Source organism: Lytechinus variegatus, chromosome 2, assembly GCF_018143015.1.
Source record: "Lytechinus variegatus isolate NC3 chromosome 2, Lvar_3.0, whole genome shotgun sequence".
NCBI lineage: Eukaryota > Metazoa > Echinodermata > Echinoidea > Temnopleuroida > Toxopneustidae > Lytechinus > Lytechinus variegatus.
This window is the reverse complement of record NC_054741.1, coordinates 30,664,013-30,692,012: the sequence shown is the minus strand read 5'-3', so window position 1 is coordinate 30,692,012 and position 28,000 is coordinate 30,664,013. Positions and strand designations below refer to the sequence as shown.

Below are 28,000 nucleotides of genomic sequence, written 5' to 3'. Positions count from 1 at the left end.
ATTTCTACTTCATTTCAGCCCAAAGTACCCCTTTAACAGATAAACAGCTGGAAGATAGCGTGTAAAAAGGATAAAGAAAGTTTATGTCACGATCATGACACACACATACATATTACATCCTGTGTCACAATGCATTGTACATGAGACTACAGCCCATAGTACGTATGGATGGACGAATGGATGTTGTAAAGTAATAAAATATGCATAAAAGAAGACAAATATGAAGACCACTTGACACAAGGTCATCATTCTAATGGGCATAAAATACATCCAGGTATAGACATCTAATGTTATCTATTCTTGTTTAATTGAAAATTGTTTAATTGAAAAATTCTATAATCATATATGTGTTAATTCTTACTGTTCTTCAACAAATAGATATATTGTGCCATCCCCGGTGCCATCTTCGTCTTCTTCCATTGCTGCGATGACCGATCCTTCTGAGATGATGCCCTGATTGACCATCTGTTGCTGTAACGCTGCAGCTTGCTCTTGAGTGATAGCTTGGTTATCTTGTGGAGTGGGTGTCTCTTGGGTTTGACCTTCCTGTGTCAGTTCCGGAGGCTGGGAGTTGTCCGCAGCTGCAGAACCTTCAGTGGTCTCAAGCTGCTGGGTGGCTTCTTGACTTTCAAGATGCATGTTATCCCCGTCTCCCTGAGGAACGGCCATCATCAACTGCCCTTCCCCTTCCTGGTTGCCCTGGACGGCAGCTAAGCTCCCATTCATCATCTGGAGTGCTTCATCCACATTCTGCCCATCTCCTCCTACAGTTAGAATAACAGGCATGGTGCCATCACTGGTTTGCACAAGTTGAACCGTGCCCTCTCCCCCTTGCGCCATGGAAACTTGAATCGTGTTGCCATCGGTTGTTGTCAAGGTCTGAGGTTCGACAATCTCTTCTACGGCCTCCAGTTCTTGCAACTGCATCCGTTGACGCCTCGTTACCCTCTTGCTAGGACTCCCGATTTCCTCGGCAGATTTGCGTTTCTTGGTCCCATCTGCTTCCTGGACAAAGTTGTGTTTGCTGCGTTGATGATTGATAAGGGTTTGCTTGTGCTTGAAGGTCTCATGGCACTCTTCACACTCATAAGGCCTTTCTCCGGTGTGAACTCTCATGTGGATGACCAGATGCCGTTTCTGAGGAGCGGAGTACCCACACTCCCCACACTTGTAAATCTTCTCACCCCTGTGCCCCCTCACGTGCTGCATGTAGGTGTATCGATCAGTAAATGCATTTTCACAAATCTTACATATCAAGGGTTCACCAGCCGTGTGCATCTTACGGACATGGGTCTTCATGTCGGCATATCTCCCAAAGGTGGTATCACAGTGGTCGCATTTGTGAGATGGTCTATTTCCAACATGTTTCCATTCATGCTCCTTGAGACTACTTTTCTGAGAGAAGGATTGGTCACACTGAGAGCAAGCAAAAGGACGTTCACCAGTGTGAACCCTCATGTGACGCTTGAGCTTGTAGTTGTCTGTGCTCGCATACTCGCACAGAGTGCATTTGTACGGCTTCTCTCCAGTATGGGAACGCATATGTCGTTTGATCTTGGACGCCTCGACACTCAGGTAGTCACACAATGGACACTTGTGGGGCTTCTCATGAGTGTGCATGTACTTCATGTGGCGCCCAAGCTCACCAGACGTGCCAAAAGCTTTGGGACACAACTCACATTTGTAGGGCTTGGTCCCAGAATGTGTGTTTTCGTGGTTGCGAAGCAGGGTGGATGTACGGAATATACGACCGCACAGATTGCATTCATGCACCTTTGGTCTCCTTCCAGGGCCCCCTTTCTTGGCACGGTTGAGAACTTGATCAAGGAGACGACCATCGTCAAACTTGGGTACCACGTACCTGGTCTTCTTCTTGCCTCCAGGAACCTCTACACCGGTTTTCTCATCACCAGCAGCAACCGGTGCTGTGTCATCCTCTCCTGCATAGAAATCATAAACAGAGGGATCTTGGCCATCCTCCCCTTCTACAACTTCCCTGACAATGACGATTTGGGTCTGCATTTTGGCTTCATCCTTGCGAGGCCGACCTCGCTTCCTTTTGACAGGCTTCTGTACAACCAAGGCCATCTCGTCATGCTCTGCCGCTGCCATTTGTAGGGCGCCCTCTTCCTGCTGTACATTATGCTCTGAGACAGGCTGTAGCTCTGCATAAGAGGGCTGCTCATCTGATGTTGTTGCAATTACATGGGTCTGCTCATCGCCAATTTGGGCGACACCTCCTTCTGAGACTACCATAGTAGTGGGTGTGGCTATAGTGGTTGTCTCTGCACCATCTACTGTTTGAAGGATAGTGTATACTTCAGTACCAGGCTCACTTCCAGACTGTAAATCAAAATAAGCAAAATATGCAATAACAATAACATACAAGCCATGATCTCAGTGCTAATTTGAGCATGAAAATAATAATCATGGCTGAGACATCAAAGAAAATTAAATCAATATTTCTTGAAAATATGATGTCAATAATGTATGTAAATTGACTAAATCGGTCATAAGTCAATATTTATTTTATTGCTCATGAGAAGCACAAGGCTCTGCAATCTTGCTCAGTATCAAAAGAATAAAAAAAATCAATGTATTAGGTGACTTTTTTGCAGTGGTTTATTTTCATAAATTTTACCAGACTAAGATGTCAAAACTTCCTCTACTCTAGATGACTCATGCTGCACATGAAAGCAAAATCAATACCATGAATATAATTACCCCTGAGTACATGCTTATTTTTTGTTCAAAATCATGAAAATATCTGTATGACAATGAACGTTGGCTTATACATACATTGAAATCAAAATGGTCTCTTACTTGTGTCATGGCTATTTGGGCAGTGCCATTGTGAGAAACAGGAACAAACTGGGTGTTCTGTGTGGTTTGATAGACAATGTTATCTCCCATATTGACAGGTGCACCCGAGAAGGCAATCTGGGCCACACCTTGATCTATCTGACCATTGTCTTCCATGGACACCATTAGCACCTAGAGATAGAAACAGAGAGGTGGGAGGGTGAGGAAGAGAGAATTTGTAACATCATTAAAACATGAGGAAACAGCAGAGTAAAAAATAGGAAACTCAATATAAAATATTTTTGAAAATTTGGGCTTCCCCAATTATGACAAAGAGTTCAACCATGTACTGCCGTAATTTATATGGAATTCAGAATAAGAACCTATATATTGTTTGCTGAACTATGAGTGGGCACTCATGAGACGAAACTAACAGTACAGGTTCAATTTATCAGCTTGACACTCAAATCATTCATCATTCTCAGGGAATATCAACCAGAATAGTTTTCTTCACTAGAAAAAAAAGTTAGAGGAACCACGGCCTAACTTAAACTGGAGCCTTGATCAGACACTTCTCACCACTCACCTGTTGCTGTTGTCCTATCCCTGATGAGCCATCCTCCATATTATGTACCATCACCACCTGTTCTCCATTCACTGTCTGTATACCAGCTATTCCTGAGAGGGGGGGGGACAATCAATATGAGATCATTAGGCATGTCTCTAAAAATTTCTGATAACTAACTTGTTCACAAAGGAGAACTAGTTTCAACTAGAGTTTTGCCATGAAAATCTCTTGAAATTACATCAGTTTCAACTAGCCACAAATTTTCATTATAGGTCACTTCTTAAACACAATGACATATAAAAGTTGGTTTGCTCTGTTAAAGATATTTCTTTTATTTCTTTTAATGTTTTTAAAGTTTTTTTTAGATGATTCTACAAGGAGTTCCATTCAATTAAATAATTCCTAAGAGCGAGACGAGCTGATAACATTATATTCATGGTTAAAGATAAGCTCTATCCACTGGGATTCTCAAGCGCATGTACAAAATGAAAAAATATGTCAACCATTTACATACAGGGATCTCCTGGTATTCATAATCGCCAATTCATCAATAAGATATTTTGGAACCATTTTAAGTCCTAAGAACCGCAATCGCCTTAACCCTATCTAGGCAGGAGGAGACGACCATCATCAAACTTTCGCTGCGCAATTTTTTTGACCGCGCCGCTCGCTGACTTTTACGCAATTTTTTAGCCCAATTTCACATGACCAGGGTACTTGGTTCTGAAATTACGCAAAATTATGTAAGTCCATGTAAGACAAAAATTTCCTCAAAAAACGTGATTTTGTGTAGAAAGTCAAAGCAAATTGTGTTTTCACCCAAAAACCATAAATGTATGATTATTTTTAGTTTTGCTGGTGTAAATGTATTTATTTCATGCTTTTTATGATCTCAGAAAAGTCCCCAACAAATTTCATTGTAAAAATAATGAAAAACAAAAGGTTAAAAAAACAAGGAAATACATAAGAAATTGCAAAAAACAATATACTACATAAGAAAATGATTTGATATCGCAATTTTAGGTTAGCATTAGGCCCGTTTCGGGTACACGTGTACACGCACGGTCAAGTCAGTGCACGTGTACTAAATTCCATCACCGTGTACACGGTAGCATCTGCATAAACAAGCTCACAGCCTCACATTAAATCTTAGTTCTCAGACACTGCACATGTTTTAATTACTAATATGTCAACATATTTCAATTAATCCAGAGTGAGTTCACTTCCCAAATCGCCAATTTAATCCACATTCTTTCTGGAGACTCACGTTTTTGTACCACGAAATCGGCACGAAATGGGTCTGCTCCGGTCTCAAAAGCTCGAAAGCGTTGCTCAATCACACTCAGAGTCAATTTGAGAATCACCAATTGCGATAGCGATCATCGCTACAACTTACGTGTTATACGCTCGCACACAAGCCTACAAACAAACGCTCTTCAAATTGGCAACATAATAATGAAAATTAATCGATAACTTCAGTTACACTTATTCTGCAGCGATCTGTGCATGCATGTACGGTACAGTATACAAAATGCGCATCCACCGAGCGTCGGCGATAGCTAGGGCCCTGCACTGATTTTCTTTTGCATTCTTTATTAATTTAATGCGCTGCTAAGCCGTGTAAAGTTTTAATTTGCACCAATTTTTGTGGATTGATACTTCAAACTTCTCAGGTAAGCTTTAAAACCATGACTTAGGCTATATAGACCCCTTTTTATGACATATTGATGCGGGTCCGTGTCGACATGAAAACAGAACTCGCTCTCACAGTGTTTACAACGTGTACACGACCGAAAAACATGCCGTGTACACGTGCATCAAAAATGGACTTTCAAAACGGGCCTAGTTAGCATAATTGCTTATTAGCGATTCGCATGAAAAAAATTACTATACAATTGTGTGGATTATGTCCCAGGCAACCCGCGTGCCAATTTTCGGCCAATAGCGCAGTCGACGGCCAAGATCTCAAGGGGGGGGGGCCTGAGAGGCCCCCCCCCGGCCATATGAATTCCCAAAATACCCAAGCCTAGATAGGGTTAAATATGCAATCATAAATGTGGGTATATACTAAACATATTTTGAAAGGGAACATGAATGAAAAACTTACTGCTTGGATCTACTTTAGCTCCATGCTCATCTACAAGGTTGGATGTATCAAGCTGCTGCATGAAAGTGCCCTCCGTACCAATCTCTCCCTGAGGAAAAAAAGGGGAACAAAATATCCACAACTTACTCCACAAGTTTAGATAATTAATCCCCATTTCTCGATAAATCAATACAAGAACTCAGGAAGAGAGAAAAAAGAAACATGTGCAGTTATTACATAATTCCATATCTCATATGACTTTGACAGTCACAGCATGAAGATTATCAATATATGAAAATATAGAAATTAATGACAATGAAAGCTTACAAGCAATGCCTGCATTTCTATTCGTTCCATTGACCATGACAGATGTTCAGCAGGACATTGAAAAAGGAGGAAAGAGAGAAAGCAGTGCTGTTTAAATGAGGACACTTTGAAAGCAACCTTCTACTATTAAAGCTTGTGTATAGTTTTGGTAAATCCACCAAAATGCACCTATCACTATTCCAATTCATTGCTAGCTAATATGAATGGATATGCCCTATAACAGTTATGATGTGGAGGATATGAAATGAAAATGTGTTTTACAGGATAAATTTTGCGATTTTACATGGAAATTTAACTTGATCGGGTCACCCGATCAAATTAAAATATCTGTGTGTTTTTGTCTTTCAATTAAATCCTATTCCAAATCATGGAATGGGCTGAAACTTTCAAGATATGTTCTTTGTCTGTAACTTTTGGATATCTAATCACTAAATTTATAAGATAAGTGCTTGAATGCCCATTTTTTAAATTTAAAACAAGCCTCGCCGAGAGAGGGCGCTATATATCCAAGATTTGAATATTTGAAATTTTCTCAGAGAAGTGCAGTTGGAAAAATATCTACGGTCTCTACGCTACAGTAAGACTGTCATATTAGATATTCGATTATCAATCACATTATTGACCCTTTACCAAAGCTATACACAGGCTTTAAACCAAACAGTGACTTAATTTGTATATGACAGGTGTGACAGGGATCGCCATGAGATAATTGGCCTGCACAACCACAACACAAAGACCGTATTGTACAGACCATCATATCTTGAAATGCACAGGATGAATGGTGATGAAGGTAATATTTTGCAAGTTAATATGTCCTGAAGTAGAAGTATTTGATGCGATAACTTACTTCTTGGTTTTCCTGCGCAGCATTAGGATTGCTGATGTTTGCTGAAGCATTCGCAAGTAGCTGTAATGTGTGGGTGATATCGATGGTGGCTTGGTCGGGTGCTGGCTGGCTGGTCTGACCAGCCTCCTCTTCATCATCTGCAACCTCCTGTTTAACCACTGTCAAAGGTCAAACGGTGATATAAAACGAAATCATTTCTCTGCCATATGTAACAACCTTTGTTGACATTTGATATTTTACATTATCAACCCTACATCTGGGTCCCATCTTGCAAAGAGTTACGATTGATCCAATCAACCTCAATTCTATGGAAATCCATCATTGTCATAATATTTTTTTACAGGAAATTTGAAAATGTCCTTTGTAAACAAAGAGAAGCACACTGAATTAAAAAAAAAAAGATGGATATGAATATACATCACAGTACTTTTTGTTAAAAAAGATATTTTGTTAAAAACATGCATAATAGGGAGGCGCGATAGCTCAGTCGGTAGAGCGGGGGATTCGTATTCCGGTGACCCGGGTTCGATTCCCATTTGGTGCGCTAGTGCCCTTTGGTAAGGCATTTATCCTCAGTACCAGGACCTTCGGAGAGGACCTTAAGCCGTCGGTCCTCTGGTTGCTTGCTTACAAGCATTCTTGCTTTCTTAGCAATCAGGTAAAAAAATCACCACTAACCATAGATGTTAATATTGCTGGCTTTCCATAGTTGTGGTTGACTGGATCAATTACAACTCTTTATGAGAGGGGTCCTGATCATACTTTCATACAAAAAACAACTACAAAAGAAATAGTGAGTGACATCACCAACTCTCTCATTTGCATATCACTGAGTTGTGCATATAACTGTTTTGTGAAAAATAAGCCAACTTTTAAAATAGTCATAACTTTCTTATTACACATCCGATTTTAATGAAATTTTCAGCGTTATTCTCGATTGATCCAAATCAAGTTTTTCTGGAGTGTTCTTGCCCTTTAACAACCACTGTCACATTTGATCTCTTACCTTGATATCCCAAAACTATCCAGATCATAATCACTTCCTTATACATGCTTGGAGACATTTTGAAATTTATCCCTCAAATGGTTCTTTAGTTATTTTAAGAATATAAAGCGCTTTATAATTCCAGCTATTATTATTATTTAAAGGAGCATTAGATATAAGTAGGACCAACAGACGACCAGAAACCATAATGCCTCCTGCAACCACTAACAATATGACATCTATAACTCTGGTCATCAGGGGATCATGACTTCCCAACAAATACCAGCTAAACATAATTTACAAGCCTTAGTCGAAAGAGATTAATTTCAAGCATTAACATATCAATAGACATGAATGCTGACCAGGGATTCTAACACTAGTCAACTGTCGAGATTCAAGCCACTGAATCCCTCCTCCTTACAAAAACAAATAGGAAGTAGCAGTGAATAATAAAACCCACCAATTTTCTATTCCTAATGTCATTATCCTATTTGATACACACCATTTTATGACTGGTTACCTTGTGCAAATTTGCCAATCTAATGCTCCTTTAAATAATAATAATAGCTGGAATTATAAAGCGCTTTTTGCCAGATAAGAGGATACACAAAGCGCTGCTATTATTACCTCGGCTTTAGCTCGAGCTACCATCACCGGCACTCAGTGCATGCAAGAATTACTCCTGCCAGGTACCCATTCACCTCACCTGGGTCGAGTGCAGCAGTGTGGATAAATTTCTTGCTGAAGGAAAATACGCCATGGCTACGATTCAAACCCACGACCCTCTGTTTCAAAGGCAAGAGTCAGAACCACTAGACCACGACACACCCACAAATAAAATGCCAGTTGTGATATCGATCTCAAAATGGGTTTGAAGAATATGGATCCAATAAATTGACAACCCCATGTGTTTGTATACATACAAATAAAACAATAATAAACAGTTCTTGTATAGCCCATATCACAATCATGAATAATGTCTATATGCGCTTCCAAAGGACTTCGATATTATTACCCCAGCTGTAGCTTGGCAGCAGTAATTACTAAGATTACAGCGCACACGCATTTCAACATGTGACAAATAGTTCTGGAATAAAAACAAGTGGAATGCCTCTGGCCGTCTCACCTGCATCACGCGGTTCAATATAGCAGCAGTGCTGACTTTGAAAACTACTCTAACTCGCACAAGATGTTCAGTGATACATGGTTACTCTTATGTCCACTTTTTATGAATTAGACCAATAAACTTACAGAGATATGATGGTTATTCAACAAAAAAACCCAACATGGCCAAAGTTCATTGACCTTACATGACCTTTGACCTTGATCATGTCACCTGAAACTCGCACAGGATGTTCAGTGATACTTGATTACTCTTATGTACAAGTTTCATGAATCAGATCCATAAACTTTCAAAGTTATGATGGTAATTCAACAGATACACCCAATTCGGCCAAAGTTCATTGACCTTTGACCTTGGTCATGTGACCTGAAATGCGCACAGGATGTTCAGTGATACTTGATTACTATTATGTCCAAGTTTCATGAATCAGATCCATAAACTTTCAAAGTTATGATGGGAATTCAACAGATACCCCCAGTTCGGCCAAAGTTCATTGACCCTAAATGACCTTTGACCTTGGTCATGTGACGTGAAACTTATGCAGGATGTTCAGTGATACTTGATTAAGCTTATGTCCAAGTTTCATGAACTAGGTCCATATATTTTCTAAGTTATGATGACATTTCAAAAACTTAACCTCAGGTTAAGATTTTGATGTTGATTCCTCCAACATGGTCTAAGTTCATTGACCCTAAATGACCTTTGACCTTGGTCATGTGACATGAAACTCTAATAGGATGTTCAGTAATACTTGATTAACCTTATGTCCAAATTTCATGAACTAGGTCCATATACTTTCTAAGTTATGATGTCATTTCAAAAACTTAACCTCAGGTTAAGATTTGATGTTGACGCCGCCGCCGTCGGAAAAGCGGCGCCTATAGTCTCACTCTGCTATGCAGGTGAGACAAAAATGAAATACAGAATTCCATCAAATGTCAGATATTTTTCTAAGCAATATTACTATACATGTACATGTAGTTTTGTCAAATTACAGCGAAGATTTCATGACTTCACTTTTATATGTAAGTTTATATTAATGTAGCGGTTCTGGATCTATGATAATAGGATGGCATTTATTCTTGATGTTAAAGACTTTCTCATGAAATAATTGTGTGCCGCAACTACATTCTTTACCGTTTAAGTACACGAAGACCTGTAGATGCATAATTATCTATGCACATACCTGCTACATTATCTCCTTCAGCTCCTTCCTCAATTTGTACATCCGATCCCTCATCACTATCTTCTCTTACAACCAGTGGTGCTTCCGAGCTACCCTCTCCTGTAGCTGCACCTGATGACTTTGCTATAATCAAGAACAGAAGCAATGTTCAGCCATTATTAAATACATGTAGAGCATTGCTGACTAACCTTGACCATCCACTCAACCAACAGTATGCCAAAAATATGATACAAGCACAAATTGCCAGGTGACATTTTGATATCAAAATTATGCGCTATATCAAACAAATATTAAATATTTGATGATTTTATGATTACCGGTATGTTGATATATTTGTTGTTAACAGGAAATGACCAACATATTGTCAATTATGAAAAATCAACCATTATCTACATGTATCAACCACCAATGCTGCTCTGTATTCCTTTACACTAGGGTTGCAAAATTCCCGGGAATTTTCGAGGTGGAAACTTTCCATGGGAATAAACGGGAATGTATTGGGAATTTTGGGAATTTTCGGGAATTTTCAATAAGTGTTGGGAATTTTCAAACAAGTGGAATGCCTCTGGCCGTCTCACCTGCATCACGCGGTTCAATATAGCAGCAGTGCTGACTTTGCATACTACTCTAACTCGCACAAGATGTTCAGTGATACATGGTTACTCTTATGTCCTCTTTTTATGAACTAGACCAATAAACTTACAGAGATATGATGGTTATTCAACAAAAACCCCAACATGGCCAAAGTTCATTGACCTTACATGACCTTTGACCTTGATCATGTGACCTGAAACTGGAACAGGATGTTCAGTGATACTTGATTACTCTTATTTACAAGTTTCATGAATCAGATCCATAAACTTTCAAAGTTATGATGGTAATTCAACAGATACACCCAATTCGGCTAAAGTTCATTGACCTTTGACCTTGGACATGTGACCTGAAACACGCACAGGATGTTCAGTGATACTTGATTACTCTAATGTCCAAGTTTAACGAACTAGACCAATAAACTTTCAAAGATATGATGGTAATTCAACAGATACCCCTGATTCGGCCAAAGTTCATTGACCCTAAATGACCTTTGACCTTAATCATGAGACCTGAAACTTGCACAAAATGTTCAGTGATGCTTGATTACTATTATGTCCAAGTTTCATGAATCAGATCCATAAACTTTCAAAGTTATGATGGGAATTCAACAGATATCCCCAATTCGGCCAAAGTTCATTGACCCTAAATTACCTTTGACCTTGATCATGTGACCTGAAACTTGCACAAAATGTTCAGTGATGCTTGATTACTATTATGTCCAAGTTTCATGAATCAGATCCATAAACTTTCAAAGTTATGATGGGAATTCAACAGATATCCCCAATTCGGCCAAAGTTCATTGACCCTAAATGACCTTTGACCTTGGTCATGTGACGTGAAACTCATGCAGGATGTTCATTGATACTTGATTAACCTTATGTCCAAGTTTCATGAACTAGGTCCATATATTTTCTAAGTTATGATGACATTTCAAAAACTTAACCTCAGGTTAAGATTTTGATGTTGATTCCTCCAACATGGTCTAAGTTCATTGACCCTAAATGACCTTTGACCTTGGTCATGTGACATGAAACTCTAATAGGATGTTCAGTAATACTTGATTAACCTTATGGCCAAGTTTTATTAACTAGGTCCATATACTTTGTAAGTTATGATGTCATTTCAAAAACTTAACCTCAGGTTAAGATTTGATGTTGACGCCGCCGCCGCCGTCGCCGTCGGAAAAGCGGCGCCTATAGTCTCACTTTGCTTCGCAGGTGAGACAAAAATGTTGGGAATTTTCAAAAAGTAGCTATTTTCTGACATTCATATACAGGAATTGAAAGGATTGCCCTGGCAGATGATGCTTGATTGTGCTTTGTCAGTAAGTTTCAAGTAAAATATAAAGATAAGATGGTTAGACAAAGCAGAATTTCAATGAATTTCATGTAAAAGTTGATTTACTGTATTACTGGTTGAATGGTATGTATGATGGCAGTACACGTACACTGCAAATGCTTTACACAAATGATATACATTGTTCATGGATTGATGCCTCTTGGATATTCTGATCTTTTTGCAGATGAGAAACATTATTAATAATAATTATGACATTGTTGTAATGAGCATTATATCATTATTATAATTATATTATCATTACTTTATTTCTCATTTATTTCTGCATAGTAGAAGTGATAACTTGGTGCTGTGTGCAGCATTAATTTGATGAGTATAAAAACAGTTTTCTGGTTAGAGCTTTAAGTTAATTTCAGTTCAATTAACCCTCTAATAGAAATAAACATTTTGTTCATTATTTTCAAAATACTAGATCAAATTAAATGAAACTGATATGAGATTGTCATTTAATATCACAAAAGATATGAAACTGATAACAAGTTTCTCAATCTCAATCAAGGTCAAAGGTCATTTGAGGTCAACAAGCTTTAATAGTGCATTTTTATTTCTCCCTTGGTGAAAAATTATTCATCTTGATTGTTTTCAAAGTCAGCCATTATAATATTGTTATTTCTTGCCCCCCCCTCCATTTTCCGGGGGTGGAGGGCGGCATCAGAAATAAAGGAGTAATTTAACATTTTTCGTTCCTGGACCTGATTTTTCCCATTTTAAGACTCAAGCCAGCGCCATAGCTGCTGGTGGGATTAGTCTGCTGTGCAAACCTAGACTGCAGACACAGACCATGATTGAAACTTTGATCAAAAAGTGGGTCTCCATGCAAAGACTAGCTCATAAAATCTTGCTGTTTCCTGAGCGAGAGGGCCTTCAGTTCACAAGGCATGAGTAGGCTGCACATTCAGACCCTTAACTCGAGTGAAGGCTTTACACAGCAGACTAAGTGCAAACCCTTCACTCGAGGAAAATGGTCAGAATATGCAGCCTAAGGTTTCTGCCAATGACTTGTGTACAGAAGGTCCTTTTGTTTAACAGAAAGTTGTATTTGTGCTAGTCTTGTGTGAAGTCCCACATGTGGATCAAAGTTTCAATAAGGGTCTGTGTATGCAGACTGCATGTAGGGGGCAATGTTATTATTTAATGGCAGGTTCTCACTTAAAAGACATTTACATTTAAAGAAAAATGAAAAAAAAGTGTAATGCAAAGTTTTTTTTCATGTTGAATTGAAAAGCTTCATTTTGTACATAATGCTCCATCATGTTACTGGATTCATATACATGTACATGTAGTGTATTTATGTACAGTTTGATGAATATTTTATACCCTGGGCAATTTAAAGAAAGAAGAACAGTATAAATACAAATGGAAAGTATATTGCAAAGTTTTTTTTCATGTTGAATTGAAAAGCTTCATTTTGTACATAATGCTCCATCATATTACTGGATTCATATACATGTACATGTAGTGTATTTATGTACAGTTTCATGAACATTTTATACCCTGGGCAATTTAAAGAATGAAGAACAGTATAAATACAAATGGAAAGTATGATATTTGAGGATATCTATTTATGAATGTTTATTTAAAAACATAATTTATCACTTTTTGTAAAAAAATGAAAATTCCTGAAAATTCCCAAAATTCCCGAAACTTTCCATGGAAATTTTCCAAAATTTCCGGAAAGTTTCCAGCCCTTTGCAACGCTACTTTACACCAACTCAGAACTTTGTTAGTTGGCACCGAAATACCCGCCTTGCACGGACAAGCACCGATGAAAGTCTTACTTTCAACTCCCCCTTCCCTGCCCTCATGGAATTACAGCTTATAATTAACGTATACAATGAATTTTCAGGCTCTGCTGTATTTTGCTGGCAATAAACGACTACCATAACATTAAATATGAACCAGCATTACATTACAAGCACATATTTTCTGCAACATTTTGTGAATTCCAGTTTCAAGAATCTAATTGTTGAAGCATAAAATCATACAATGAAGCCTTACAATGCTGTTTCATATAGATCTGGATTTATATAGCTTACATTGCCAACTGATTAACTCACTGATGTCAATTTATGAAGCCTACTGTAGTCATGACAGTCACTAGAAACGTGAGCTAGTGTTACCTTTACAAATAAGATAACCTAAAGGTATATACATGTAGGAGAAAGATAGGGATTTTTTTCTTTTAAACTCACCTGCCTCCTGCTGACCTGTACCAGGGGCAGTGGCAGGGCCTGATGAGAGCTCCTCGTTAAAATTTTGCAAATAGGTCTCCAGGACATTCATGGACGCTGCATCGTTTCCCTCAGCTTCACCCTGGTTAGCTGGTGCCACTGGTTCCTCTGACTGGCTGCTAGGTTGCTCTGGGTTTTCATCCATGGTCACCTTGCCTTATAACCTGCATGGAAGACAACAATGCAAATACATTCATATATTTACCACCACATGGAAAACTCTACTTTTCCAGGTCAAGTTCTTCTGAATAACAGGCAAACATGAACCAATCATCCAATGAAATCTTTATTTATTCTATGGTTTTCATTCTGTAATGCATGCATACATGTATGAATCTAGTTAGATGTTCTTTTTATTTTACAAATCCTGGTTTTCAGACAGTAAATTAAAACATCAAACAATATTTTGCAATGAAATACGAGACATAAATTATTGATCTATAAGGGCTCGGATAAGGCTTTTAGCTTGTAGACTGGAATTAAATTTAGAAAAAATGATTTCAGGTTTTTCAAATCATTAAAAGAGGAATTTAAAATTCCAATGAAATAGATGTTTTCAAAATTCATGTTTTACATACTTATCAATATCAATATGAAATGAGAGATAATCTATTATATTTATTGAAAAAGATCATATTTATGTGTCAATTCTAAGTAGGAAAAAAAAATTAGAAGCAATGAATGTAAAATGACTTTGAAGAGATTTTTTTCATTTTTAGAATTGTCAGTTAATAAATACAAGCCCTGGTGACAGGGACACCAGGCCCCTTTTCTAGGATCTCGACCATGTGATTTGTGCTGACAAGTTGATGAGCATGTTGTCTATACAGTCTATGGAATAATCTTTGAAACTGCATTGTTAATTTTATGAAAAATTTTGCAACTACATGTTCAGCAAAATTCTTGCATGATTTTTGCATAATATGCATAAAATCAGAATTCTGCTCTAATTAAAAAGAGGTTTAAATAATATATTTGTTGTTCTTAGTTTTTTTTTTCAGCAAAACTAAACCCAATTATTAACAAAATACAAAATCAATACATCTATTTAATTTATCTATGTTATTTGTGCATTTACTCTTTGGTTTTATAGGTTTTTTTAAACTGACTGGGGACACTATTCTGATCATAAATAATGAAAAATTGATTTTTATCCACAAAGTAAGACTTTGTAATATCATACTTATAAATTCTGGCTAACAGAAATTGCATGGCAGAAATTGAAATATTTGATAATTCATAGATTTCATAAAATACAAATGAAATTCAAGTCTGGGACATCATAGGCACTCTCACTTCCGTATCAACCGTATACTGTTTTGTGAAAATAAATTAAATTTAATTCTTTCTTGATTGACGAAATTTTCAGCATTTTTGTAAGTTGGATTGATTTTCCCCATTTATACCACTCATTCAATGAACAAGGTTATGATATAACCTTGTTCTCACTTATATCTCCATGTGTGGCAAAATAAGGGTGGCAAAGTTTGGCTTATTTTCTCTTTTTCTTTGGGGCAAATGCTTGATTTTTTTACACCGACAGTTTCCATTACACTTATTATTCATACAACTTGACTCTTTAAAATTTGATTCATTAAATTATTTTTTCTTAATTAAAAATAGAAATAAAAAATGAAAATTTTCTTGCCATAATCACTTTCCACCAAAAGAGGGCATACATAAAAATATGCCCAAAATTCAAGTTTTTGAGCGCTCTGGTGAATACAAAAATTATTCCCAAGTTACTAATGAAAAATAAATTGCAACTGTATGGAAATTAGTAATTTTGGTCACAAAAGTGATATTTTAATGATTTTTTTAAGTGTGTGCTCTGTACAACATTGGCATACCATAGTCCTACCTGTAGATTCCCCACATGCAGGGTGGTAGCAGTGAACAAGTGATTTATACCAACTTGTATTTGTTGGGGGAATTGACCTTAAATGACAGAAGCAATAAAATTATGAACTAACAATTACAAAATACAGTCATTAATGTATTTTTGTTTCATGATTTTTATTTGAGCATGTACGTACATGTAGCTCTATGGATGGGGAGGCAGTGTCATCTGCACATTTCTAATCAAAGATCATGCAATGACTACACAATTTACATGCATGTTGGAATAGAGAGCTAGACATCTACCGGTATATAAAAGTCTCCAGTATAATTGGAGATTATTGGTGATGTACGTAGGTCTATTCCAAATACCTCAAAGTCAAATTGCTTCAGCAAGGTGTGCAGCCTTGGCTTTGTCATCAATATTCTTAAAGACAAAGTGTATGGGTCTGTATTCTGCAGACTTTGGTTCATGTTGTTTATTTCTATTATTTTCTTTTAAATCATGTTACATGTCAAGTAAATATGCAGCTGTGGTAAGTGTGGACTGTTTTTTTTTTTCAAAATTGAAATTTCATTAAGTTTTACTCAATACACATTCAGACTGAGCTTTGGATTGAGATTCATCTGGCCATGCTGGCACACTGACTTTTTATTTATTTTAACTTGTCAAGTTAAATAAAACAAAACAGTACCAAAAAGAAATGGAAGAGTCTACCTCCTCTCAATTTGAAACAGGTGGATAGGGTACGCAGGCAGCTGAGCTGATTTTTTAACACTCGTCATCGCGACAGTACAGTGAGCCTGAGTGAGGCCAATGTTGGGTAATCCTCTGTTTTAGGGGTCCAAATTATTTTAGGTTGCTAACTTCAGGCAAAAGTCACGAATGCACTTACAATGAGAATAAGTCGTCCGCAAGCTACAAGGCCGTGAACGTACGATCGCCTATCATAGTATCAGCCTGGCTGCGCTGGTCAATTGACTGCTCTCCCGGGGAGTCAAGGCGAAAGGTGGGGGGGGGGGGTCCAATAGATACATATATATTGCTATTCCGGGACAGCCCGACCACCGGACAGCCCGACCCTGGACAGCCCGACCCGCTGCCCTGGACAACTCGTCCCGGTCGAGTTGTCCAGGGTTGGCTCTGAATCGGACAACTCGACCACTTGAATTCTTCTTCAAAATTTAATGAAATAAGATATCAAACTTTACTTCAAAAGTATTTTCCCGCACAATCCATGTTTCTACAATATATTCTCGACAGAAAAATTGACATTTTGGTTCATTTTGAACTATTTTGAAAGAAAATAGAGCGAGTTCCCTTGCCACGAGAATAATCCGATACCGCCGGCGAGCTGTGTTCATGCAACTTGCAAGGTCTGCAAAATTGAGTTGATTTTTCCGTCACTTGACATATTTTAATGGTGAGTGTGTGTTATTTTGTATTTTCATATTCCATTTTCACATTTCCTGTACTTATCTAAAGTCATTGCATTGCACAAAACTGATAATTATTGCAAACTTTTTTAGATAGTTCGCCTGGAAAGGACACCGATGCGGTGCTTCGCCTCGCCGGCCAGCTGGGCGACCGGCTGTGCTTGTGACTGAGTGAGGCAGTCAGCTCAACTAGCTATGCGATTTCGAACTTATTTTAGTTAATTTGTCCGTCTCTTGACATATTGCCCATATTCCATTGGGGAGAGTGTGCTAATTTTGTATTTTCACGCTTCTTTCACTTTTAAAAAGTTTTTTATGTCACTAACAAAAGGAAATAGATTTGAAAATGTCTCAGTAGCCGGCCTATGACTATGTAATTATGTATGAAGTTTACATTTTTTTGTAGGAAAATTTTTCGTTCTTAAATAACTACTACAATTTGTTTTATTGTTTTCTAAGTTTAGAAGAGCAGGGTGGGGTGCACAACTGACAATAGATTGGGTAATTATAATTATCAAAATTGAATAGTTTATTGAAATATGAAATGTATTCTGCCAAAATTGAAAAAAACTTACCTTTTTTATCAAAATCTAAAAACTTGCTTTTCGTTAGCGAAAAACATGTCTCTCATGTTTTACCTGTCGGTTACTGTCGCAGCTTTTTTTAATGCAACTTCCATTGGTAACAACGGGTCTTCTGGAGGATACAAGCACTTGGGCTGGTACCAACCTACACCAGGGATGAGGAGAAGAGGTTTCAGACTCAACAAGCGATGGCCTTTCCATTTCCTTCACAAGCAGAAATAATACCGAGTTCCAATGACTTAGGCATCAGAGTCGCAGTCCCTTGATGGATGAGGTAAATACAGCTTCTTAGATACAATAAATCAATTTTTGTGCACGTCATGCAGGCATGTCAAAGTTAAATTTCTGTTTGTTTTTTTTATTTTCAAATTCTTTAAAGGAAAGAAAGTACAATTGAATTGAACAATATTTTGTTTTCTTTTATACATTGTTTGAATCGAACAAAAATTTAACTTATTTTTTCTTACATACATTGTATTCATAAAAATTAAAAATTGCTTCTTCTTAAAAATGTGAGTAACCACTACAGTTTTAGGTTAAGTAGAAGTTGTAAACATTCTAAATTAATTTTGGGTTTGTAGAGGTTATGCTTAATTCATGTGGAACATTTATGTCATACACATCTTCTAGATGATACCAAGTATCGTTCAAGTGAGCTTGAAAGGGAAGTTCACCCTGACAAAAAGTTTATTGTAAAAACAGCAGAAAAAAATAATAAAAAATATTGCCAAAGGTTTGAGAAAAATCCATCAAAGAATTTAAAAGTAATAGAATTTCAATTATTTGATTTGTGATGTCATATGCTAGCAGCATTTCTACATATAAATAAATGGTAAAAAAATCAAATCTTTTCCTCATACATCCACCAATATTTTTTTATTATTTTTCTGCTATTTTTACAACAAACTTCTTCAGAGTGAACTTTCCCTTTAAGATTGAGTTAGTTGCAATTAACTTAATTTAAATATATTTTAAAAATGTATTTGCTTCTAAATTGAAGGTTGAAATGGTTTGTTTTTTAGTATAGCAAAAGAGGTGCAGAGCTTCAAGTAGTTGAAAGTACTATAACATTGTCAATAGGTCTAATGTATTTTCTATTTCTATCTTTCCAGCTCTTTGAGACCACCTGAATTGCAAACTCTGTATTGCCAGTTTATGTGTGACAAAAAAAAATGAGGGTTGAAAATCCCTCCAGCTAAGTTAGTGATCATGTAATTGCCATGGAAACCAAATATAATAATGTATAACAGGTTGTATATTCCTGAAAGTGCAATTGTTGGATAAATGTTAATTCATATTGGCGCTAATGTAATTTTAAGATTGTCCTTATTGTTAGCTTTACGTAAACACCAAAATCAGAGGATATTGTTCCCAACTGGAATTGTGTCATATTTATTATCATAATTTGGTAATGTAATGCTATTTGAAATTTTGAACCAGTATTTTAAGTGGGATATAATCTTTTATATACAATGAAGTTCAATGTGTGTTACTATGTAACTTTAGATCTGATCAAGTTTTCCTTAATGTTACTTATTAAAACCCACTTAACTCCAAAGAAGTATTTTGAATATTCGGTTCTTTCATTATTGTGTATCCCTTTTCTCGCTGAATATTTACCTTTTATTGAGAGCTGTGGTGACGATTTCCATGACATTTGCTCTGGCAACAATTGCTCCGCTGTTAATTCTACACCATAATCTTGTGAACAGCTTTAACCAGTAAGGTCTAAACCTAACTTAAAACCCTATTGCAACCCTAAACCTCTATCATGCGATCGTTTGTGATCACTTATGGTCACAATATTATGTTGCACAGAATTGCAACGGTGAAGAGTCGCAAGCAGTCGCAGCACCAATTGTGAAAGGGGCTTTAGAAAAATTAAGCCTGGGGCAATTGTCGCAGGAGCAAATGTTGTATCACATGTGGGGGGGGGGAGGATGGAGATGATGAAAGGTGGGATGGTCATGAGGAGTGATGAAGTTGATGAGAGGGGTGTGGATGATGAGCGGATGGAGATGATGCGAGAAGGGATGATTCAAGGATGGATGGAGATGATGAAAGGTGGAATGGCCATGAGGAGTGATGGAGTTGATGGGAGGGGTGTGGATGATGAGAGGAGGGATGGGGGATGATGCAAGGATAGATGGATGGAAATGATGCGGGGAGGGATGGAGATGATAAGGTTTAGAGATGAGGATGGAGATGGTGAGGAGTGGTGATGATGAGAGGAGTAGAGATGATGAGGTGAATGGAGATGATGTGGAAGGGCTGACATGAGTAGGGGGTGAAGATGAGAGGAGGGATTGAAATGAAATAGGGATGGAGATGCGAAAATGGTTGGAGAAGACGGGAATGGAGATATTGGGGGAATAGAGATGAAAGGGGGGGGGGTGATCATGACAAACAGCATTGCCTCTACCAACTTCATCATCATCAATATCATTACCATCATCGTCACCATGACAGTCCACAAACTTCATCATTGGCGTAATGAGTGAAAGATTTTGAGGGGTAAGGTATGCCCCATCATGGTAAAAAAAATTTTTTCAATTGTAAAAGAGCAAAAATTTTGACATTTTTATTACGCAAATTCAATTTTTTGATAGATTATGACATCATACTAAAACTCTTTGTTTTTTTTAAATTCTTTCTTGTATTTTATCTTCTTTTTTCTTATTTTTTTTGTGGGGGTGCTCTTGCCCCCAAGACCTTGATCCCCACCACCTGTATTCCACTGTTCATTATCACCACCATCTACTTCATCACTACTATCGTCATAATCATCAACACCATTTAGCTTCATTCATTCGATCGTCATCACCAACATCACCACCACTATCATCGACATCATTACCATCACTATCACCACCTCCCATCTCATCCTCACATCTTGATCATCATCTTCATGATTATTTCATCTGTGATTTCATACACAGATACTAGTACTAATGTCACATTATTCATCTCTTACCATGCCTAAGATGGACTTTATATATTCTCACCCCAAAAGGACATTTTAATCAATGAAGAGGATTTATATCTCCATTATCAAATCAGCGCAGGTTGAAAAGCTTTGAAAATGGAACCAGATAATAATGTAATTCATAACTATTTGTGAGAATAAATGAAAAGTACAATATCAAGATACAAACCCGCAGCTAAAGAAGTCATATTTGCGCTTGAAAAAAGAAATATTTCAAGCTAAAGCTGTTTGTTGGAATTCTTGTAGAGAATTGGTATGATTATCATTAATCAAAAAGTGGCACGAATATTCATCCTTGGATAAAGACATGCAAGATTCATTTTAAATGTGTTGGAAACGGCATTACCATCATGGAAATAACAAAAGACGGGGTATTAATCACCTTCAGTGGTATCCCTTTTCTGCACTTTTATTTATTTTCATTATCTTTCCTTTTTTCCATATCTTTATTCGCGACCCCCTTTTCTTTTTGCGCCCCCTGAATGTGCCTCCTAGATGCGACCCTGACTGAATACTAGTTTTTTCTACTTGAAGTTAGCCCCAAAAAAATAAACTTTTGACATGGCTGCCAAATAAAAAATATATCAAGGGAGGGGGGCAACATAATTATATGCAAGCCAATAAAGTCAACTTTCAAATGACACCAAAAGGTGTTGAGCGAGCACTACCCACTTAAAAGGGTATGAAAAATAGGCTGGGCAGGAATTAGCCTTCCAATTTCTGTCAGTTTTTGAAAGGCAAATCCGTTAGAACCTGCAAAGTTAAGGGTGTTGTGATGATCAATCGTGGCCAGTTTTGGTTGTTAAAGCAAATTTCATAAATTATTAAATCGAACTTTAATGCATGAGTGAAGTTCAACACACAATGCACTTTTTGGGGCAGCATTATACTTTACTATGTGGATCTCAGCAATGTGTTCATGGGAGTCGGGAGAATAGGGGGTGAGATTGGACTTAAGTGGGAAAAGTAGGTTGATGGAATAAGGTTCAACAGAACATTTAGCCCCCCCCCCTCCCTCTCACCCGCCCTCCCCTCCTGTTGAGAGACTGATTGCTATTACATGTATCATGTACGTATGAAGTCCAGAGCAGAATTTTCGGTAGGTTGATGCATTGGCGGCGGAAGCCAAAATATTTAGGGGGTGTCCACCTGAAATATTGGGATGGACACAGGTAAAAAAATTGGACACCCAAATTTTTAGAAAAGCAAAAAAAAGGTCATCAACCTAAATTTTAGGGGGGGACAACACACGTTTCAGGGGGGGGGGGGTCCACGTGACTTTAGGGGGGACGCTGGAAATTGACAAGCAAAAAAAATAAATAAAAGTTATCAAAAAAAAATTAGGGGGGGTACACGTCCCCTCGGCTTCCGCCACCTATGGGTTGATGGAATAAGATTCAACAGAACATTTAGCCTCACCTGCCCTCCCCTCCTGTTGAGAGACTGATTGCTATTACATGTACGTATGAAGTCCAGAGCAGAATTTTCGGAATTTAATGATAAGTTCCGAAAATTGGGGCTTCAACTTTTACCTATCAATCATTTTGTCAAAAATTTATCAATAAATCAACTCAATGTGCAATATGCTCAATCAAACATTCATTTTTTTTTCAATAAATTATTTAATAAATCATCATAGGCCTATAATCAGTCAATCTCTTGGTAATCATTTGGCGCCCCTTAGTTTGAACATCAATTTTGCACTCCTACATGGATAGAACATGGCATGCAGGGGATAGGGTTTTAATGTCAATGACACCCCAAATATTGAGGGGATGTGGTAACCGGAGAAAAAAACCTTTGAAGAATTTGAATAGTAAAAACGTTGATTCTAGACCACTAGATGACATGAATGGAATAGTACATTATTCAATACATAATTTGGCCCAAATAAATTATTTTTCTTTGTGGTCGAATTTTTTGGTGGGGCTTGAGCGATTTTTTTTTTGAGGGGGGGGGGCTTTATCCCCCACCCCCCAAAAAACGCGCCTGAAGAATAGAAAAAAAGGAGGGAAAGAAAAACAGAAAAAGTGAAAAGACAGAGCAAATGAAACAGTGGAAAGGGGGAGAAAGGAAAAAGAAGGGGAATGAGGAAAAGAGAAAGAAAAAGCAAGAGAAAGAAGAGGGGAAGAGAGCGACGGTCCTAATTACATCATTTATTCAGGCCTTTTTAGATAACTTAATCGTGTTTTTTTTTTTAGAATTAAATTATGATTTTCTTGAACTTTGGTCTGCAGGACTATCCCATAATTAATCTTGGTGTCCCCTACAATAGTTCAAGGCCCCCAAAGCTTAATAAACCCAGCTACGCCACTGATGAGATCGAGTCAATTACCTTCGCGATTGTATCATTTCCAAGAGGTTCTCAATAATATTCCTGAGATGATAAAATGGATGTTGGTGGCAATGGTCATGATGATGATGTTTGTGATGATGATGAACATTGGTGATGACGGTGACGATGGTGGTGATGATGATGTTGGTGATGATTATGATGGTGATTATAGTGGTGATACGATGATGACAAGAATGATGGATAATGTGATGATGACGATGGTGGTGATGGCAATGATGACTGTGATGGTGGCGATGTGATGAAGATAATGGTGATAATAATGATGGCGATGATGGATGAGAATGATTTTGGTGGTGATGATATAGTGGTGATAGCAATGATGGCAATAATGATGGATGATGGTTTTGGTGATGGCAATGATTGCGATATTGATGGTGGCGATGATAGAGACGATGATGTTGGTGATGTTGAATGTTAATGCGATGATGGTGATTAAGATAATGGTGGCGATGATGATAGCGATTGTGGTGATGATGATAATGGTGATGATGATAGCGATAGTGCTTATGGTGATGATGATGGTGGTGATGGCAATGATTTGGCGATGATAGAGATGATGTTGGTGATGATAATGTTGATGATGCGCCATTCATCCTCTCCATCCCCTGATCTCAATTCCTCTTATCTCCATCGCCTCCTCATCCCCTTCATCCTTCCTCTCATAGTTTCCATCCCTCCTCTCATCTCCATCCTTCCTTTCATCTCCATGCATCCTCTCATCCCCTTCATCCCTCCTCTCATCATCTATAATTCCTCTCATCTCCATCCTTCCTTTCATCTCCATGCCTCATCTCATCAACTCTATCCCTCTCATCTCCATCCCTCCCCTCATCATCTCCACCCTTCCTCTCATCTCCAACCCCCTTTTCATAACCATCCTTTTCATATCATCGTCTATATCCCTCCAATTTCAACTTCATCTCCCAAAATGTCCATCTGATCACCACAGCACTTAAAGGTAAAATGTTCAGCAGAAAAAAATATACACGAGAGTAATAGAACCCAATATTCACAATACTTTTTTAGTATACTATTTATTTTCTATGTAACAATATGATAAACTTAATCACAACTAAAATTACCAAGTAACACATAATTTTCTGTTATATCTTACAAACAGTATAGCATCACATAACAAAACACTGCCTTGTTATGCTGTTGAAAAAAAAAAGAAAATCAAAGTGCACTATTCCTGGTATATTTGTTTACTACTTACATATTATCACAAAGTCATGTGTGCCCAGTCATACTTTGCCTCATAGTATAATTAGCAATTGCCAGTCCAACATCAGACAAATAATTCCTGCTTTACTTCCTTAAAGTCTGTTATATTTGTATACTATTTGTACATATTCACAAATTTATTTGTGCCCATAGTTATCATAGTTACATTTGTTGATTCTTAACTCCAATTGAGAACAATATCCTCTGCTTTGGGTGCCAATGTAACAATATGGACAATCTTAAAGCTACAATTATTATGCTTGTTGGATTTCTCTCTTTTTATTCAAATCAACTTTTTGTTGGAGTGGACTTGTCCTTTCAACACTTCCTTACAATTTTGTTTTATAAATAAGTACAGTTTGCAATCCATGTTGTCTCAACTATATCAAACAGCTGGAAAGATGAAATGAAGTATGAAATGAATTAATGACAAAATTATTGTAATTTCAAATATTTGAAGATCTGCAGTCTGCACCTCTTGATACTAAACAAAACCGACCATTTTCAATCTTCATCTTGTCTTCAATTTAGAAGCAAATACATTTTCGAATATATCAAAGTTAAGTTAATTTGCTAAACACACTAGAACCATATCTGGTATCCACATAAATTTCGCATTACCATATCCACAAATTAATCTGAAATGTTACAACTTCTACCAAACCTATAAGTAAAACAAGTAAAATTTTTGTTTAATTCAAACAATGTATAAAAGAAAAAAATATTGTTCAATTCAGTTGTCCTTTCTTTCTTTTAAAGAATTTGAAAATACCAACAACAACAAAACAACAGAAATTTAACTTTGACATGCCTGCATGGAGTGTAAAAAAGTGATTTAATGTATCTAAGAAGCTGTATTTACCTCATCCATCAAGGGACTGCCGCTCTGATGCCTAAGTCATTGGAACTCGGTATTATTTTTGCACGTGAAGGTAATGGAAATGCCATCGCTTGTTGAGTCTGAAACCTCTTCTCCTCATCCCTGGTGTAGGTTGGTACCAGCCCAAGTGCTTGTATCCTCCAGAAGACCCGTTGTTACCAATGGAAGTTGCATTAAAAAAAGCTGCGACAGTAACCGACAGGTAAAACATGAGAGACATGTTTTTCGCTAACGAAAAGCAAGTTTTTAGATTTTGATAAAAAAGGTAAGTTTTTCAATTTTGGCAGAATACATTTCATATTTCAATAAACTATTCAATTTTGATAATTATAATTACCCAATCTATTGTCAGTTGTGCACCCCACCCTGCTCTTCTAAACTTAGAAAACAATAAAACAAATTGTAATAGTTATTTAAGAACAAAAATTTTCCTACAAAAAATGTAAACTTCATACATAATTACATAGTCATAGGCCGGCTACTGAGACATTTTCAAATCTATTTCCTTTTGTTAGTGACATAAAAAAAACTTTTTAAAAGTGAAAGAAGCGTGAAAATACAAAATTAGCACACTCTCCCCAATGGAATATGGGCAATATGTCAAGAGACGGACAAATTAACTAAAATAAGTTCGAAATCGCATAGCTAGTTGAGCTGACTGCCTCACTCAGTCACAAGCACAGCCGGTCGCCCAGCTGGCCGGCGAGGCGAAGCACCGCATCGGTGTCCTTTCCAGGCGAACTATCTAAAAAAGTTTGCATTAAGTATCAGTTTTGTGCAATGCAATGACTTTAGAAAAGTAGAAGAAATGTGAAAATGGAATATGAAAATACATAATAGCACACACTCACCATTAAAATATGTCAAGTGACGGAAAACTCAACTCAATTTTGCAGACCTTGAAAGTTGCATGAACACAGCTTGCCGGCGTTATCGGATTATTCTCGTGGCAAGGGAACTCGTTCTATTTTCTTTCAAAATAGTTCAAAATGACCTAAAATGTCAAATTTTCTGTCGAGAATGAATTGTAGAAACATGGATTATGCGGGAAAATACTTTTGACGTAAAGTTTGAAATCTTATTTCATGAAATTTTAAATAAGAATTCAAGTGGTCGAGTTGTCCGATTCAGAGCAAACCCTGGACAACTCGACCGGGACGAGTTGTCCAGGGCAGCGGGTCGGGCTGTCCAGGGTCGGGCTGTCTGGTGGTCGGGCTGTCCGGACCCCGGCAATATATATGTATCTATTGGACCCCTTGTGCCTGTGTGCCCCTTAATATTATTAATAATAATGGAGCAGTTCATCCCCTCTTGCCACCACCCCTTCTCCTTGCTACCAATGTCATCATTATGCCCTAAAATGTACCCCAAATGCCACAATTAATAAAATCCCCTCAAACAGAGGAGGTGATATATAGCAATATATATGTATCTATTGGACCCCCCACCTTTCGCCTTGACTCCCCGGGAGAGCAGTCAATTGACCAGCCAGGCCGATAGGCGATCGAGCGCGCTCGTACGTTCACGGCCTTGTAGCTTGCGGACGACTTATTCTCATTGTAAGTGCATTTGTGACTTTTGCCTGAAGTTAGCAACCTAAAATAATTTGGACCCCTAAAACAGAGGATTACCCAATGTTGCAATTGCTTGCTGCCACGTTTGGTCCCACAAACGTGCGGAACCTGCAGCTGCTAGCTGCAGCGGGGGAACCATCGCGCCGAACCTACCCGATGGAAGGCCTTTGTTCGCCGCTGACGCCATTCCTCGCGTACCCTCAAAAAAGAGCCGTAATAAGTGTGTGTAAAGCGGTATAGAGTAGCGCACACACCCAACAAAGCACAGTGCTCTTTGAACTTCCCCAAGCCATGACATTCCATCGAAATACAAGCACTTTTGCTCCTTAAATCACATCAAATAATCGATCATCACTTGCACACAACTTTCATGCAGATCTTCCAGGGTTCTACTTCATCAAATTATGTTTACAAAAAAACTTACTAGCGTTTTACCGAGTAGTGGCGCTCGCCTTCCTTGTCAATTTCTAGCCATAGCGGTCGGGGAAATACACCCGTGCAGTCCGCATGCAAAGAACGGCTGTGAGCAAGTAAATTTGCATACTTTTGGACAACCACAAATGCACCCGGAAATGAGGGTCCCTAGAAATGTTCACTTAAATACCATAAAAGGCCTTTCAGCAGTATTCTATTTGCAATATTTCCGTAGATTATTGATACACACATAGCAATATTTCATTATATTTCAATATAAATAGCAGAAAATTATATTAAATAATATTTTATATCACGTAAATTTATTAAGGATTAAGGATTTTTTAAGTTGACGATTCATCGAAGTCTTGCGCGAGAAGCGTCAGGGGGCGCGCTGTCGAAAGAGACATTACAAGTATTAAAGCGAACAAAAACAACTCACCTTCTCTACCAAATTGCAGGAAACACCTTAAAATTGCCTCACCTAATATTTGGAAAGGTTTTTTGCTCAAAATATTGTAAAAATATGACTTTTAGATGAAATATCCAACTGGAAGAATGGCGAACGCCGAGAGCAAGATGGCGCTGTTTTAATGCGCAT

The 28,000-nt window shown here is 37.6% G+C and overlaps 1 protein-coding gene across 4 annotated transcripts; it reads right to left on the bottom strand.

Annotated features, from left to right (window-relative positions):
• Positions 1–2: 2 nt before the first annotated feature.
• LOC121407816 (transcriptional repressor CTCF-like) lies at positions 3–28,000 on the bottom strand. 4 transcript variants are annotated; one of them, XM_041599037.1, is made up of 8 exons: positions 27,884–28,000; positions 14,067–14,269; positions 9,925–10,047; positions 6,631–6,788; positions 5,478–5,565; positions 3,389–3,480; positions 2,824–2,994; positions 3–2,343 (listed from the first exon to the last, which is right to left on the bottom strand). In XM_041599037.1, the coding sequence occupies exons 2-8, from the start codon at positions 14,248–14,250 to the stop codon at positions 358–360; spliced, it is 2,802 nt and encodes a 933-aa protein (XP_041454971.1). In that variant the 5' UTR covers positions 14,251–14,269; positions 27,884–28,000; the 3' UTR covers positions 3–357. The 4 variants fall into 4 exon arrangements, with proteins under 4 accessions (XP_041454971.1, XP_041454968.1, XP_041454967.1 ...); XM_041599034.1 differs by having other exon boundaries at positions 27,842–27,999; XM_041599033.1 differs by lacking the exon at positions 27,884–28,000 and adding an exon at positions 27,410–27,519.